Source organism: Lissotriton vulgaris, chromosome 9 (genome assembly GCF_964263255.1).
Source record: "Lissotriton vulgaris chromosome 9, aLisVul1.2, whole genome shotgun sequence".
Classification (NCBI taxonomy): Eukaryota; Metazoa; Chordata; class Amphibia; order Caudata; family Salamandridae; genus Lissotriton; species Lissotriton vulgaris.
In genome coordinates this window covers 68,335,410-68,353,260 of record NC_141697.1, presented here as the reverse complement: position 1 = coordinate 68,353,260, position 17,851 = coordinate 68,335,410, and the positions used below count along the sequence as shown (strand labels likewise).

At 46.6% G+C, this 17,851-nt stretch overlaps 1 protein-coding gene across 2 annotated transcripts in view; it reads left to right on the top strand.

The window, feature by feature from the left end:
• The window catches only part of SLC39A9 (solute carrier family 39 member 9), a 155,970-nt gene that overhangs the window by 32,909 nt on the left and 105,210 nt on the right, over positions 1-17,851 (top strand). The window contains exon 2 of one of the 2 annotated variants that reach the window (XM_086937040.1): positions 3,077-3,185. In XM_086937040.1, coding sequence (XP_086793166.1) covers positions 3,077-3,185 — 109 coding nt within the window. The remainder of the gene's footprint in view (positions 1-3,076; positions 3,186-17,851) is intronic. The other variant, XM_086937041.1, reaches the window with a different exon arrangement.

The following is a 17,851-nucleotide window of genomic DNA, read 5'->3' as shown; positions in this document are numbered from 1 at the left end:
CCCCCCACCCGATTGCTCGTTGACTCTTGGGACAGTCCGTTTCAGATCTCCCGGCAGCATGGGCCTACTGGAACGTGTCCGCAAGGAATGGTTCATCCTCGGCATCGTTTTGGTGATTGGAGCCGCCAAGCTGCAGCCCGCTATCGGCGAGAAAGGGGGTGAGTGCTGCCTTCGTCCGGGCATATGGTGAGGGCTGAGGGGACCCCTGAACTCCCGCCAAGACCGTCACTAACATGCCTGTGCTACGTGCCCCCCTGTGCCAGTTATTCATGCGCCCCCCTTCCCGGTGATAAAGCGGTCTCGTGCCTTCAACTGCGAATTAAACGCTATGCCAAGTCTAGGGTGCCCATGGGCTGGGTCGAAGGGGTTGGTGTAGCTGCGCTGACAGCCCGGCCACCCTGCCTGTCTTGTGTGACACGTTACACTCTGCTTGACCCTCGCCGCTCTCTACTTCCGCCCCGGGTGGTGGCTGACACTAGAGTCAGCACAGGACACGCAGCCTTTAGTGCTGATGTTAATGTTCAGGCCTGGCACTCCATCTGCTGATGCTTATGGCCATGGGCTACCCCGATGCAACCAGCTGTTGTTTTTAAACAAATTTATTTCAGACGCAATATTTTTAAATGCTACCCATGGTGTGTGGAGTTATGTAGTGCCCATGCCATAATTATGGCACACAAACGAGGGGAATTTCTGTCATGCACGTGATGTAGACTGCTGTGTATTTCAGGATGGGGGCATGAGAAAATGATTAAAAGTATTGATATTTATGCAAGGAATACTTGGTGAGCAGAGAATCTGGATTATATTAAAAAGACATGAGCTAACGTGCAGTGAATGAGAGCAATGAAGGATGCTGCATAATGTTAGCCTCTATGTCTTGCCTTAAAATCAGGAGCCTTCCACCTAAGGTGCATAGTTGCTGAGTGGGTGGCTCGTGCCATGCGTGTCATTGCTTTTTATTTTATTTCATTTGCTCTCTGGGACTTTGTTTCTGTTTCAGTGTTGTAGGTAAATATCAACCTGAAAAGGTCGGTCAAGATACAAATCTTTGTTGGCCAGTTCTTTAAATGGGCAGGTACTGAGTACCTACACTTATTTGTTTTGACTTGGGAGAGTAACAATGCTTCCCAGCACAGGTACAATACTTTAATGGGAGACTACCCGCACTTGTCGGAAGCAAACAGGTACTCTGGGATAGTGAGTTCTCCCACGTCTCTCCACTTCCTTTAAAACACTGCTGTTGACTAAAAATGTGGTGTATCATCTAGAATGTTCCCTTGATCTTTTGTGAGTGCTTTGCAAACGTGACCATAATGCATGAAGTGCTGTATCCTGGAGTGTACTATACGCCTTCCTAGCTTCTCTTTTGTTGAAATCCATAATTCAAACTGGTTGCAAATTATGCAAAATACGTAATTTGTAACTATGAACTCATTCCTGCAAGAAACAACTGCTGAAGTTATAATTAGTATCCAAAACCTTAAAAAGCATGCACTTTGCCTATTTGTGGTTCGCAGTGGTACCACTGCCTTCCCAAGTTCACTGCCTATACACTGCAGACATGCCTTGTAGCCAAAATTCCCTTGCTCGTGGTAATCTCTGGGCATGGCAATGCTTCACTGGCAGAGAGCACCACTCACCTTCAGCCAGTACCCATAGGGCATGCCCTCAGTAGGGCCTCCTTGATCTTCTGCACTGATGCCCTGTTCCAAGTAGGCCTGATCGCAGTCTGTACGTGTGGTACGGTCAATGTCAACCCCATTATATCTGTCATTCATTAACACTACGACAAGCTGCGCATTGCAAGTTACCGAATGTACAAGTACTCGCGCCACCTTCAAGTGCACAGCATTGGCAAAGTCCTGACGAGCAAACTAGTGAAGAGACGGACTACTTAATGTTTGACATAGAAATGTATGAATTTGGAAAGTTTGCAAATATCTTAGCTACTTGTAAAGTGCCTGTTCAACGCAAGGGCAGTTTCAAAGCGCTGCAAATGTCACCAGCCTTGGGGTTGGGAGGACCGAAGCAAGAACCGGGACTCGAGCCTGTGATCGCAGGTCCCACCCACAGCTCTGCCCGGGGGTGCGATGAGGCATCTCGAGTTCTATAGTAAATGAAACATTACCGTTATGGCTTGTTAAAATATAGGGCTTCAAGACGGCCTCAGTGTTGAGCTTTCATGTATCAACCTGTTGTATTGTGGGAGATGTAGTCTTGGCCAGTTTCAATTAAACAAACGGGACCAAGATACCGGTTAACAGGAAACGTACAGGGCATAACATTCATTAGTCATGAAGACAGCTTGTACCTCTAAAAATCCGGAAACCCTGCATGCGAATATGATGTTACGTTAAATGCACTTGAATCGCACAATCCCAACCTTTCAGGATCCGCGTCCCCTGTCCGGCTCGCCCATTCACTGGCGTGAATGCGGTTGTGTGTAGAAATGTGTCCCTCAGAGAGGCGGGCAGGCTGGGAGCAGACTGGTATGTGCATTGCTTGGTGGTGGGTTATAGTCCGGGAACAAATCCTAAAAAAATAAGTGGGGATACAGAGTGCAGATGCAGAGTGCAGATGCAGAGTGCAGATGCAGAGTGCAGATGCAGAGTGCAGATGCAGAGTGCAGATGCAGAGTGCAGATGCAGAGCTTCAGAGTGCAGAGTGTCAAAAGCAATGCCAATAGCTCTAACTTTAACAAAGGCAAAACCATTGCATTGTAAATGCTTGTTTTCTCCTGCTTTTGTCCTGTGCTCTTATTTATTACCCCTTTCGGTAGGCTTGCGCTAATATGCATCATCAAAAATAAAGTAAAATGTGTAATCAAACATTGGCAGAAACGTTTGCACAGATAGCTGAAATTCTTTTTGGAATTGAGAATACAGCAGCAGTGATTAATTTTGTATTGAAATTCTTTGAAAGTTCTGTGCAAATACGTGACAATCATGAAAACTGCTTTCTCACCGTGTGATTGTAATTAGTGGGTTTTAGCACCTTCAGTGCTAAGTGCTATTATCATGAATATTGATTAAACGCTCTTCAACTCTATAATCTGTGTATCCTTCAATTGTAGGAAAAGTTAAAGCTGGTGACCGTCTTGGGTGCTGGGCTGCTGTGTGGCACTGCCCTCGCTGTCATCGTGCCCGAAGGTGTACATGCACTATATGAAGAAATCTTAGAAGGTGAGCATGAGAATGACTGCTTCATACACTTTCGACCATGTGATCTAGGGAGGAGACATGAAGTTAAAACTTCAAAAGTCCAAGCTGTATTCTTTACCGTTTGCACCGTAGGTGTGCGGCAATGTAGGCATCTTTGTTCTCTTCCACCCACAGGCCTTAAATACTTAATAAAGGCATACAGAAGCATTGTCCTCCATTCAGGAGAACAATTGGAGGCTTTCATTACAGGACAGGAAAGAAATTGTACCAAGGCACCTTATACACAGTATGCAGCTTACGTTTTTTGTTAATTTGTCGTTTTATCAGCATAGTTTACTTCTAATGCAAAATGTTAGTTTACTATTTAAAAAAAAAAAAAAGAGATTTCTGGTGGTGCTAACCAGGAAGACATGAGGTGGTTTCCTCTGTAAGGTACATGACAAACATGTCGGGCTATTGTGGCACATCCTACCGCTATCCATGGGTGTTTACCTTATTTTATACTCCTTTCTAAAATGTGGTAGGCATCCTATATGGATTTCAGGTTTTCATAGCTTATCGCTGCTCCTGTTGGTGTCGTGTTTCTCTGCCAGCAGTATCTGGCTGTTTTTTATTTTTTTACTAATGTTGATGTTTTTGAGTCTGCTTCGACCTGTTAGTACTCCCTCATGTATGTATATGATATTTCAATAGGGCAAACTTAGCCAAAAAGCAACAGAGCACTGTACATTGTCAAAGACGAGTATAAAGTAAATGAGTGAGAGGAGATGGAGCTGGGTTGAGGATGGGTAATGCATAGTGATGTAGTGTTCCTTGTAGAGGGGAGTCTTCAACCCTTTCTAAAATTGGGTCGGCTTTAGGGCAGTCCTGATGGATATGGGAATGTTGTTCCATATCCTGGGAGCACAGATGAAAAAGACCTGCTATCTTGTATATTTTTTCTTTGACACTTTTTTTTCTTTTACACTTTTTAGTGGCTGCAGGTCCACCAGAGATGGTGAGCCTGCCTGCAAGGTAAGTGGGCGTTTTCATCATGATAGTTTTGTAAATGATGGCTTTCTCCAGGACTTTGACTGGAAAGGGGAGGGGGAGATCGAGATTGGCAAGGGACCAAAGGAGCTCCAGAAGGATGGGGGTGCTATGATCATATTCTTCAGGCCATGGGTGATGCATGCTTCAGCATATAAGTGCCAGTGTGATGTCTGGGAGGCCATAGAGTACGACATTACCACCATTGATATGGCCTGAATCAGTAGCAGTGTGGTTGTGGTGAATTCAGCTTCACCACCCCGTTTCTTGACTTGTCTGTTGAATACTTGCAGTTGAGCTGCCAGCTAATGATTTCTAATAGTGGGATGCTCCCAGTCCTCCCCTGTTAATTTGTAGATGTACTTTGTTTAAAGCTTTGTTTTTATTTTATCAGTTACCCCATATGGAGTCAGAGAGCAGTGTGTGTAACTCTGAGAAGACTGCTGAATGTCACTACTTGCAGGGCTGGAAAGGAATACATAAATCTCAGCAGTATACTTTAGATACTGCTGTTCTGGCTATGTGGTACATAGGGAGTTTACACCAGAATAAGATGGATTTATTTATGTACACCTGCAATTGTTTTTCCTATATTTCGCGCCACTAGTTCTTCATCGTTAAAATATACTTGGACCCCAGGGTATTTAAATGACTAGTTCCCAGGGGAGCTGGGTGATCAGTAGAAAACCTCTCGCTTCAGCAGTGACCGAGTTTAGTGGATTTCTCCCAGTTCACATTTGAGCTGAACACTAAACCAAAGTCTCTTAGGGCTTCTATAACTACTGGTGAATCTCTAGTTACATCTCGTAAATCTAATAATACTCTGTCTGCTTATTATAGTATAACATAGTGTCTGTTTTTCTGAGGTTTATGCCTTTCTGCTTTTATCTCTAATGTTGCATGCCAGCTCTTCTATAGCTATGCAAAGCAACACAGATGATAGTGGGTATCCCTGTCTGGTGTAGCCTCCAGTTGCCCATTGTTGTAGTATTTTTGCCTCTGGTGCTCACTGTTGCCATCAGATTGGAGTATAAAAAGCCTATCAATGCTAGCTTTTCCAGAACCATTACCGTCTGTTTGAGAACTGCAAATTGGTAGATGCAGTGTATGGTATCAAAAAAGGTCACAATGTCTTTTGACACTACAGCTGGTGGCGATCCATCCTCCAGGGCTGCATCATTATATGGAATACCCTTCTGATCTATAGTAAGGTGTTACCACCCGGTGTAAATCAGTTTTGTTCATCATGCACTAGTGCTTAGGGAAACTATTATTCTATTGGCAAGCATCTTCCCAAATATTTTATAGTTCAGATTGATCATGGACAAGGGGCGCTATGATCTCACATTGTTTGGATGTTGTCTTTTTTTTTTTTTTTTGTAGGCAAGTTGCATTTCTGATTGAGAATTCTAATCGCAGATTCCTCACCTTAGAATATTCCCCAGGCGTCCAACTTGAGCCAGAAAATCTTGAGCAGTACCTCTGCACGCTGGTAGGTGACTTTGTTTGGCTCTGTGTCTGAAGTGACATTGTAGTGCCTATATAGGCGCCACCCTGGAGAGCTGGCGTTGATTCCTTTCATTCTGTGCCAGCAGCGTGGATCCTGAGAGCTACCTCTGTCATTTTGTGGCCAACTTTTTTCGTCTTTTTGCTGACATTTTTGAGCTTTGCAGCCAGTGTGCTCGGACATCATATCCCCTCCAAAACCTTCAGTGTTCAGGCCTTGTGAGGATTTTCACAGGCAGATGTCTGTGTCCGATCCGCACTCTGTTCATCTCTGATGCCTGGTCGATGCATGGAAGGTGATTCACAAGCTCCTTGTAGTGCGGCAAAAGAAGGCTCCGCTCCCCTTCTTGTGCAAGATCTCTTTGCTGTTCCCTGAGCCGTTTCCGTGGTCGATTGTCTTTCCAATACAAGACCTCGACGTAGCCAGGCAAGTACAGAAAGCTCAAGAAGTCTCTGTGCTCTTCGGCTTCGCCTGCTCAGCATTGTGCTTCCAGGCCCGCTCTCACATTTCACCTGTGGAGCTGGCGTCTGGGCCCGCTCCACGATATCCTTAGTTTCCTTGCACCAGAGCGACGCCTGCAGAACTCCATTTTTATGACTCCATACACACTATGTTTGTGCCACCGAGTCCCTCTGGAACGCCTTTCTCCGGCATCTTCGCCATCTACGCTAGCCGAGACCCCCCCCCCCCCCCCTCCACCCCTACGGATTCAGTCCAACAATGCCACAGTTGCCTCCATCCACCTCAGCTCTGTCCCTTGTGGGGTCATCCCTGGTGCTGAGCCGATTATCATTCTTGAGTGACGTTTATGCTGCCACAGCCCGGGCCTCAACATCCCCTGGACTTTTCACCCCTTGAAAGGCCCTACTTTCCAGGGTGAGATGAGATGGAGGTGTATGGTCCTCCTGAGACCCCTGATGACCACTGATCTGAGGAGATGGGTGACTCTGGGGGCCTGGATACCTCCCCACACCCTGGTATAACCGCCACCCCTGCCCTCCTCCCTCCTCCCCCCTCTACCAACCCCCAGCCAGGTTTCAGCAGAAGGAGCATATTTTGCCACTGTGGCGCACAGGGCAGTAGAGGGTCTCGATCTCCAGCTGCCAGTTATCATGGTCTACACCAATGTCTTGACAGAGGTGCTTCATCATGGGACAAGCTTGTCTAAAATCATGCTCCCCTTTAGTGAAGACCTCACCAATGTGCTCCTGGGGGCCTGGGCGAAACCTTGCACGGGGGCTCCGGTGCACCGAATGATTGCTGGTTGTCACTGTCCTGCCCTGGGAGACTCAGCCTTCTATCTCAGCTCCCCTCCTCGGAGAGCCTGGTGTTGCAGGCCTCGACATCAAAGGTCAACCCAAAAGCGTACCCACCAGATAGGGACTCAAAGAGGCTAAACACTTTTGGGAAGCGTATTTATTGTTCCACCAGTGTTTCTCTGCGGTCGGTGAACACTGTGCCTCCTGGGGCAATCTTCCCAGGCCTTCTGGGATTCGATTATGCAGCAGTTTCCAGTGTTTCCCAAGAAATGTTGCACCATCCTCAGTCAAGCTTTGGTGGACGGCAGGAATGTAGCAAAGTTTGCCATCGGGTGCAGACTGGACACCACAAAGTCCCCGGGAAGAGCTATGGCTGCTGCAGTGGCGCTGTGTTGCCTTAACTTGTTATGGTCTACCGGGTTCTCGTGGGCATACCCAGTCTTCACTGACTGACATTCCCTTCAATGTCTCACGCCTATTTAGCAACCACGCTGATGCAGCGCTCAAGCCCTTTCTCAAGGGCAGAGTCACTGCCAGATCCCTTGACCTCCTCCCTCCCCCATCCTCACCCCCCCGACCCGGCCGCAGCAACAGCTCTTCCACACCTACCGCGGACATGGAAGAGGCAACTTTGGTCGTCTGCAGTTCCAGCCATAGCCAGTCCAACAACCTGCTCAGTCCTTTTGAGGACGGTGCTGCGATCCCCAGAAAAGATGTGGAGCAATTCCCAGTGTGCTGCACAGTCCCCTTCTACCACACCCTTCAAGCCACCTTTAGCATGCCCTCCATCCAACACAGCTATCCCATTGGCAGCAGAATCAGGCACCACCTGCCCCAGTGGTCATCTGTTACATCTGACAAGTGGTTGCTTCAGCTAGTGCAGAAGGGGTATGTGCTACCATTTATAGAAACACATCAGTCGCTCACACCATCTCACGAACAGCTGACGGAGGACCAACTCCTCACTCTTGTCAGGAAGTGCAGGCTCTTTTGGTTAATGCCGCCATTGAAAGGGTGCCCACACCAGAAGTATGGCGTGGATGTTATTCCTGCTACATTCCAGTGCTACAAAAGGACGGAGACCTCTGCCCTATAATAGACCTGTGCCCTCAACACCTTCCTTTAAAAAGAGAAATTCAGGATGCTCATGTTGGCTTAGGTTCTTTCTGACCTGGATCCTGGAGACTGCATCGGAGCACTGGGCGTGCAGGATGTGTATTTCCTCGTCAGTACGGGCCACAATGTTACCTGCGCTCACGGTGGGCCTCAAACATTTCCAGTTTGCTGTGCTGCACTTTGGCCTCACCAGTACCCCTTGAGTATCAGTTTTTGCAGCCTGTCTGTGCGGGTTAAGGGTTCCAGTTGTCCGCTACGTCGATGACTGGCTGTTGAAGGTGGGCTCGCTCCAGGTAGTAATCGCCCAACTGAAGACTACGGTGCACCTTCTGCATTTGCTGGGTTCATTATCAACATGCCGAAGTCACACCTGACTCCCTCTTAGACGCTCCCTTTCATTTCAGCCATTCTGGACACAGTGCTGATCTACGCCTATCCTCCGGAGCAGCGACTCTGGGGTATTTAGGACATGCTTCCAACGCTTCGGCCTCTATCTTGGATTTCTGTGAGACTGACTCTGAAGCAGTTTGTTGTCATGGGCTCCTGTATCCTGATGTTACATGCTGATGGCATATACGTGCTCTGCAGTGGGACCTGAAGTCCCAGTGGGCACAGCATCAGAGAAATCTTCCTGACAAGGTCCAGCTTTTCGGAGGGAAATTGCAAAATATCTGCAGTGGTGGCTGACGAACAGCAATTGGGTCAACGACAGACCCCTGTTCTTTGTCCACCAAGAGTTCACAGTGGTGACAGGTGCATTACTCCTAGTTTGTGGCCACCATCTTGAAGAAGTGGAGATCAGATGACTCTGGTCGACAGCAGAATCTCGGCTTCATATCAACTTGGAGTCGAGGGCAATTAGCTTGGCATGAAGAGCAATCTTTCCATCCATTAAGGCTGCTTCAGGTGCATGGTGGGGTCTTGGACCCTGTGACTGGAGGCTCTGCGCCTCTGCCCGTGACTGGAGTTTCAATACCTTTTCCTAGTTGTACACAACCTGGCAGGATCTCTGAAGGCCAGTGCAGACAAACTCAGCCATTGATGCCTCAAAGATCACAATGATGTCATTGTCCCGAGGTGGTGAAGGTCTTTTCCGAAACTGGGGAGAATCTTGGCTGGATCTATTTGCCACTGCCGATAAGACGCAATGTCAGCACTTCAGTAGGCTCGACTTTCCAAAGTTGCTCTCTTGGTCCAACCTCCATACACCAACTTTTTCTTGACAAACTGGTCCTTCGGATGTATGCCTTTCTCCTTCCGAAAGTGATTGCCCTTTTGCACATTGGCCAGAGCATTATTCTGCCTGCATTCTACGTTCCACCTCCTCCGTCGAAGGGGGAAGGAAAGACTCCATTTTGACCCTAAGAGAGCGCTGCGATTCTGCATTGATTGCACCAAAGATCATCGGGTGGATGATCGGCTCTTCATTGGATTCACAGGAGCGAACAAGATCAAAGCTGTGCAAAAATGAATCCTCTCCAGATTAACAGTACATTGCATTCAATTCTGCTATTCGCTGGCGAAGAAGCAACACCCGAAGGGGTGCGGGCTCACTCCACAAGGTTCATGGTCACCAATATTGCGTTAGCTCATGGGGTTCCTGTCTTAGACATCTGCAAGCTGCCATGTGGACGTCCCTCCATATGATCACAAAGCACTGCTACTTGGACAGTCAAGTCTGTTGTGATGAGCATTTCACCTGTTGGCTCCTCCAGGACTTTTTGGTCTAAGCAAGTGTACAGACCCACCTTCAGGAAGATTGTTTTAGTATCTATTCTAAGGTGAGGAATCTGTGGTTAAGTCTGTAATAGAAAAACAAGTTACTTTACCTACAGTAATGCCTTTTCTGGTACAGACTATATCAAACAGCAGATTCATCACTTCTCCCTCCCCATTTCCTCTGCTTTGATGAACTGGGATCTTTGCCCAAAAGAAACTTTTTGACACTGCAGACTGGTCAAAAAAGTATGTTGTATTTTTACATTGCTCTACATTTTTGGCACAGAACTAGTCACGAAAGAAACTGATGTCCGCGTACCGGGGTAGCGCCTATATAGGCAGCACTGCTACATCACTTCCAACAATGCTGATGTTGAGCCAAACACCACCTACCAGCATGCAGTCACTCCTCAAGATTTTCGAGATCCAGGCTGACATCTGGTGAATATTCTATGGTGACTAATCTGTGGTTAGATAAAGTCTCTACGTAAAAGCGTTACCGAAGCTAAGTAACTTGACCATTCTTGCTTCTGTTTTATGGGTAGATTACCATTTTGTTAGGCTGCTACATACATTAACCTCAAGCAGCCTTCTGATTGAGCTGCATATTTGATTCTGATTTCATGCAGAGTACACGTCTATTGTGTTTTCCTCCAGCTCTTGTATTTTCTAAATTGCATATTCTGGCTCTAGTTCCAATGTGTCTCTTAATCATCTTTGTGATTCCATATGATGTTTTAATGCATATTCACTTTAGACAACTTTAAAAGCTTCCAATTCTGTTCCTGTTTCTTGCTGCTGGCGCTCATTCTCATTGAAGTAGTTGGTTATAGCTTCTTCAATCATTTATTTGAATGCTGTATGGCTGGATGTAACATCCATGTAGGTATAATTTTTGTAGGTTTTTGCCAATCTAGTAAGCATTGTATGCATGTGAGTCTGTCAAACAACGTCATCCAGTCAGCAAGGTGTTCCTGCTTTGGTCTCTGTGTTGTGGTGGAAGCGGGCCTGCTCTCCTCTTTCTCTCTTTCTGGGCACTCGCCACGTTCTTGCAGCCTCAATGGGGTGCCAAAGCAGTGAACAAGTAGAATGAGTTATTAAGGTGGAAGTAGTGTTTGGTGCAAATGTTGAAGACTTTGTTGTTCAATAATGTTTTGCATCTGCTAAAAACATTCCCTTTAAAGTAGTAGGTTTTGAAATTGCTTCCATAAATAAGGCTCCAGTTAGCTAAAGGTCTTTGTGAAGAAATGTTTCTGTCCAAAGTGCTAGAGTTTGCTGAAAAGGCCACTTAGCTGGATTGTGTCTAGCCAGCCTACTCAATCTGAGTATGTCTTGTGACAGGGTATAGGCTCTTCTTTTGCATCCCACCACCCTCGACTCCCGCAGTTAAGGACATCGGAGGTAAAAGGTTACTTTATGAGCCAACTCACCTTTTTGGGTTTGTTGACTTCTGATAGGACCCTTGAACAGAACAGCAATGGGAAGTCTCACTCAGAAGAACTATCATTTTCAAAACCTTCATGAAACCATACTCATCAGTCCACCCAAAAAGGTCTAGTATACTACAACTTGCTTTTTAACTTGGCGGGTAGGGGGGGGGTTGGAAGGGAGAGGATGTCATGGCTAACCCAAGCATGATCCTGTGGAGAAGCCCGAAGTGAAAGTCTTTGCATATGCTGGACCCTCCTGTGAGTGATCAAAGGACAGAATGTAACAAAACTTGAGATTGCAATCCGATTGCAGACCTTTATCAGAGAACAGCCCCGGTCCTAGACACAAGATGAGCAAGAAGAGGCGAGTGGGAGAAAGCTTTGTCGGCCCCACCAAAACCGGGAAGGTTCTAGGGGAGACCACGAGGAGCAGATCAGCACAGGCCCAGCCTGATCTTCCCCTGCGGACTACTAGTGAGGCGAAACCAGTGACACTTGTACTCCAACGCAACGCCTGCCTGCGGTGGACTTCCGCACAGGCCTAGACATGCAGCATTGTGTAATTCTATACTACAATAGAAGAATTCCCATGGAGTACCTATGGCTGTTTTGTCTGGTAATCCTCCCCCCCCCCCTCCTCCCAAATTTTTCATCTGGGGAGCCTTCTGAAAGATTTTATAGCAGTTTGAAATCGAAGTCTTGTGTAGTCATGTTCATGAGACCAATAAATTGCCCTTGAATAATCTGTGTTTAAAAAAGCGTATCCAATTCTTTTTTTGACATACTTCTGTGTGTCTCTGTCTGGAAGCTCCTGTTTACATGACAACTTTAGCAAAGTCTTATGATGCTCCTGGAATTTTGACATGAAAGTTGGACAGGTGCCCTGCTGCTGCCTGGGAAAGACCTGGAGTAAGGAAGTCTTTTATCTGGACATTATTGACCTCTAGTGAAAACAACCTTGCATAGATGTCATAGGTCAATGTGGGTCAAAGTTAGTGTGACACCTTATTGTATTAATCTCAGTGGGGGGAGGATAGCCTAACCCTAAATCGGAATTACATGGAAATTATTTCTCTCATGTCCCAAGATGTATAGTTTTGCATAGTGACTTGTATGGCTTTCCTTGAACTTCTATCCCTCGTGACAATAGTTTTTAACAACCCCAATGTCATCATTCTGGGTTCTTAGCTCCGAATTTGGAATACTGGATTATCAATATGTTTGTCTGTCACCTTGTGCAGCAGCTGTGTTCTATTCTTTATCCCTGCCATCCACACATCATTGTTGGATAGCTACCAGGTTAACTTCAGAAAAATGTACGCAAGTGCAGCTTTGTAAATTAAGCTCGGAAATCTACAAATTTGAAAAGGTGTAGAATTGTAGTCTCGATTCATCGTAGTCAATCGCCATGAATGAATGAACCTGCAGAGCAGTGCACTGCAAACCGAATCACTCAATAAGTCCTTCTTTCTAGAGGAGACCTTCCGTTTCAAGCTTCTTTCTAATCGTCGTCGTTTAACTTGGTGCGGCTGTCTACTCTCTAGTCTGGGAACATAAAATGTGTTCAGTTTTGAACTGGGAACTTAAAGTTGCATTCTTTGGCTCGTTCGAGGGCGTGTGGCTTTGTTGGTCCCTTAAATAATTGGGTGCTTTTCTATGGAATCATTTGTCAGCTCGTCAAATGATCTAGAAGGATGAGGGCACCTCTACGGCACGGCCTTGTCCTGCTCTTGGGGATCACTCCTGCTATCAGTCTCTCAAGGAAACGCCTTCTACCTGGATTACCCAGTGTTCCATGCTAACCACGCAACAGAGTAGTATTGTAGGAGGAGGGAGACATAGCATATAGTGTTCCGTGCATGCCACTCATGAAACAGAGCAGTCTTGCTACAAGGGAGAGAAGCGTACGTTGTTTTGCACTTGCCTCTGATGCAGCAGAGCATACTTGCATCATGGAGGATTAGCACGCAATGTTCGGTGCATGCCATCGATGTAGCAGAACAATCTTGTTACAGGGAGGAGAAGCGCATCATGTTTTGTGCGTGCCACTCATACAGCCAAACAGTCTTGCTACAGGGAGGAGAATCACACAGTGCATCTTGCATGCCACACATGTAGCAGAGCAGTATTGCAAGTGAGAAGTAGCACAGTGTTCCATGAATGTCCCGCATGAAGCAGAGCAGTCTTGCAAGTGAGAAGTAGCACAGTGTTCCATGAATGTCCTGCATGAAGCAGAGCAGTCTTGCAAGTGAGAAGTAGCACAGTGTTCCATGAATGTCCCGTATGAAGCAGAGCAGTTTTGCAAGTGAGAAGTAGCACAGTGTTCCATGAATGTCACACATGAAGCAGAGCAGTCTTGCAAGTGAGAAGTAGCACAGTGTTCCATGAATGTCCCGTATGAAGCAGAGCAGTTTTGCAAGTGAGAAGTAGCACAGTGTTCCATGAATGTCCCGTATGAAGCAGAGCAGTTTTGCAAGTGAGAAGTAGCACAGTGTTCCATGAATGTCCCGTATGAAGCAGAGCAGTTTTGCAAGTGAGAAGTAGCACAGTGTTCCATGAATGTCACACATGAAGCAGAGCAGTCTTGCAAGTGAGAAGTAGCACAGTGTTCCATGAATGTCCCGTATGAAGCAGAGCAGTTTTGCAAGTGAGAAGTAGCACAGTGTTCCATGAATGTCCCGTATGAAGCAGAGCAGTCTTGCAAGTGAGAAGTAGCACAGTGTTCCATGAATGTCCCGTATGAAGCAGAGCAGTTTTGCAAGTGAGAAGTAGCACAGTGTTCCATGAATGTCACACATGAAGCAGAGCAGTTTTGCAAGTGAGAAGTAGCACAGTGTTCCATGAATGTCCCGTATGAAGCAGAGCAGTTTTGCAAGTGAGAAGTAGCACAGTGTTCCATGAATGTCCCGTATGAAGCAGAGCAGTTTTGCAAGTGAGAAGTAGCACAGTGTTCCATGAATGTCACACATGAAGCAGAGCAGTCTTGCAAGTGAGAAGTAGCACAGTGTTCCATGAATGTCCCGTATGAAGCAGAGCAGTTTTGCAAGTGAGAAGTAGCACAGTGTTCCATGAATGTCACACATGAAGCAGAGCAGTTTTGCAAGTGAGAAGTAGCACAGTGTTCCATGAATGTCACACATGAAGCAGAGCAGTTTTGCAAGTGAGAAGTAGCACAGTGTTCCATGAATGTCACACATGAAGCAGAGCAGTCTTGCCAGTGAGAAGTAGCACAGTGTTCCATGAATGTCCTGCATGAAGCAGAGCAGTCTTGCAAGTGAGAAGTAGCACAGTGTTCCATGAATGTCACGCATGAAGCAGAGCAGGCTTGCAAGTGAGAAGTAGCACAGTGTTCCATGAATGTCCTGCATGAAGCAGAGCAGTTTTGCAAGTGAGAAGTAGCACAGTGTTCCATGAATGTCACGCATGAAGCAGAGCAGTTTTGCAAGTGAGAAGTAGCACAGTGTTCCATGAATGTCACGCATGAAGCAGAGCAGTTTTGCAAGTGTGAAGTAGCACAGTGTTCCATGAATGTCACGCATGAAGCAGAGCAGTTTTGCAAGTGAGAAGTAGCACAGCGTTCCATGAATGTCCCACATGAAGCAGAGCAGTCTTGCAAGTGAGAAGTAGCACAGTGTTCCATGAATGTCACGCATGAAGCAGAGCAGGCTTGCAAGTGAGAAGTAGCACAGTGTTCCATGAATGTCACGCATGAAGCAGAGCAGTTTTGCAAGTGAGAAGTAGCACAGTGTTCCACGAATGTCACACATGAAGCAGAGCAGGCTTGCAAGTGAGAAGTAGCACAGTGTTCCATGAATGTCACGCATGAAGCAGAGCAGTCTTGCAAGTGAGAAGTAGCACAGTGTTCCATGAATGTCCTGCATGAAGCAGAGCAGTCTTGTAAGTGAGAAGTAGCACAGTGTTCCATGAATGTCACGCATGAAGCAGAGCAGGCTTGCAAGTGAGAAGTAGCACAGTGTTCCATGAATGTCACGCATGAAGCAGAGCAGTTTTGCAAGTGAGAAGTAGCACAGTGTTCCATGAATGTCACGCATGAAGCAGAGCAGTCTTGCAAGTGAGAAGTAGCAGTGTTCCATGAATGTCACGCATGAAGCAGAGCAGGCTTGCAAGTGAGAAGTAGCACAGTGTTCCATGAATGTCACGCATGAAGCAGAGCAGTCTTGCAAGTGTGAAGTAGCACAGTGTTCCATGAATGTCACGCATGAAGCAGAGCAGTTTTGCAAGTGAGAAGTAGCACAGCGTTCCATGAATGTCCCACATGAAGCAGAGCAGTCTTGCAAGTGAGAAGTAGCACAGTGTTCCATGAATGTCACGCATGAAGCAGAGCAGGCTTGCAAGTGTGAAGTAGCACAGTGTTCCATGAATGTCACGCATGAAGCAGAGCAGTTTTGCAAGTGAGAAGTAGCACAGCGTTCCATGAATGTCCCACATGAAGCAGAGCAGTTTTGCAAGTGAGAAGTAGCACAGCGTTCCATGAATGTCCCACATGAAGCAGAGCAGTCTTGCAAGTGAGAAGTAGCACAGTGTTCCATGAATGTCACGCATGAAGCAGAGCAGTTTTGCAAGTGAGAAGTAGCACAGCGTTCCATGAATGTCCCACATGAAGCAGAGCAGTCTTGCAAGTGAGAAGTAGCACAGTGTTCCATGAATGTCACGCATGAAGCAGAGCAGGCTTGCAAGTGAGAAGTAGCACAGTGTTCCATGAATGTCACGCATGAAGCAGAGCAGTTTTGCAAGTGAGAAGTAGCAGTGTTCCACGAATGTCACACATGAAGCAGAGCAGTCTTGCAAGTGAGAAGTAGCACAGTGTTCCATGAATGTCACGCATGAAGCAGAGCAGTCTTGCAAGTGAGAAGTAGCACAGTGTTCCATGAATGTCACGCATGAAGCAGAGCAGGCTTGCAAGTGAGAAGTAGCACAGTGTTCCATGAATGTCACGCATGAAGCAGAGCAGTCTTGCAAGTGTGAAGTAGCACAGTGTTCCATGAATGTCACGCATGAAGCAGAGCAGTTTTGCAAGTGAGAAGTAGCACAGCGTTCCATGAATGTCCCACATGAAGCAGAGCAGTCTTGCAAGTGAGAAGTAGCACAGTGTTCCATGAATGTCACGCATGAAGCAGAGCAGGTTTGCAAGTGAGAAGTAGCACAGTGTTCCATGAATGTCACGCATGAAGCAGAGCAGTTTTGCAAGTGAGAAGTAGCACAGTGTTCCACGAATGTCACACATGAAGCAGAGCAGTCTTGCAAGTGAGAAGTAGCACAGTGTTCCATGAATGTCACGCATGAAGCAGAGCAGTCTTGCAAGTGAGAAGTAGCACAGTGTTCCATGAATGTCCTGCATGAAGCAGAGCAGTCTTGCAAGTGAGAAGTAGCACAGTGTTCCATGAATGTCACGCATGAAGCAGAGCAGGCTTGCAAGTGAGAAGTAGCACAGTGTTCCATGAATGTCCTGCATGAAGCAGAGCAGTTTTGCAAGTGAGAAGTAGCACAGTGTTCCATGAATGTCACGCATGAAGCAGAGCAGTTTTGCAAGTGAGAAGTAGCACAGTGTTCCATGAATGTCACGCATGAAGCAGAGCAGTCTTGCAAGTGTGAAGTAGCACAGTGTTCCATGAATGTCACGCATGAAGCAGAGCAGTTTTGCAAGTGAGAAGTAGCACAGCGTTCCATGAATGTCCCACATGAAGCAGAGCAGTCTTGCAAGTGAGAAGTAGCACAGTGTTCCATGAATGTCACGCATGAAGCAGAGCAGGCTTGCAAGTGAGAAGTAGCACAGTGTTCCATGAATGTCACGCATGAAGCAGAGCAGTTTTGCAAGTGAGAAGTAGCACAGTGTTCCACGAATGTCACACATGAAGCAGAGCAGGCTTGCAAGTGAGAAGTAGCACAGTGTTCCATGAATGTCACGCATGAAGCAGAGCAGTCTTGCAAGTGAGAAGTAGCACAGTGTTCCATGAATGTCCTGCATGAAGCAGAGCAGTCTTGCAAGTGAGAAGTAGCACAGTGTTCCATGAATGTCACGCATGAAGCAGAGCAGGCTTGCAAGTGAGAAGTAGCACAGTGTTCCATGAATGTCACGCATGAAGCAGAGCAGTTTTGCAAGTGAGAAGTAGCACAGTGTTCCATGAATGTCACGCATGAAGCAGAGCAGTCTTGCAAGTGTGAAGTAGCACAGTGTTCCATGAATGTCACGCATGAAGCAGAGCAGTTTTGCAAGTGAGAAGTAGCACAGCGTTCCATGAATGTCCCACATGAAGCAGAGCAGTCTTGCAAGTGAGAAGTAGCACAGTGTTCCATGAATGTCACGCATGAAGCAGAGCAGGCTTGCAAGTGAGAAGTAGCACAGTGTTCCATGAATGTCACGCATGAAGCAGAGCAGTTTTGCAAGTGAGAAGTAGCACAGTGTTCCACGAATGTCACACATGAAGCAGAGCAGGCTTGCAAGTGAGAAGTAGCACAGTGTTCCATGAATGTCACGCATGAAGCAGAGCAGTCTTGCAAGTGAGAAGTAGCACAGTGTTCCATGAATGTCACGCATGAAGCAGAGCAGGCTTGCAAGTGAGAAATAGCACAGTGTTCCATGAATGTCACGCATGAAGCAGAGCAGTC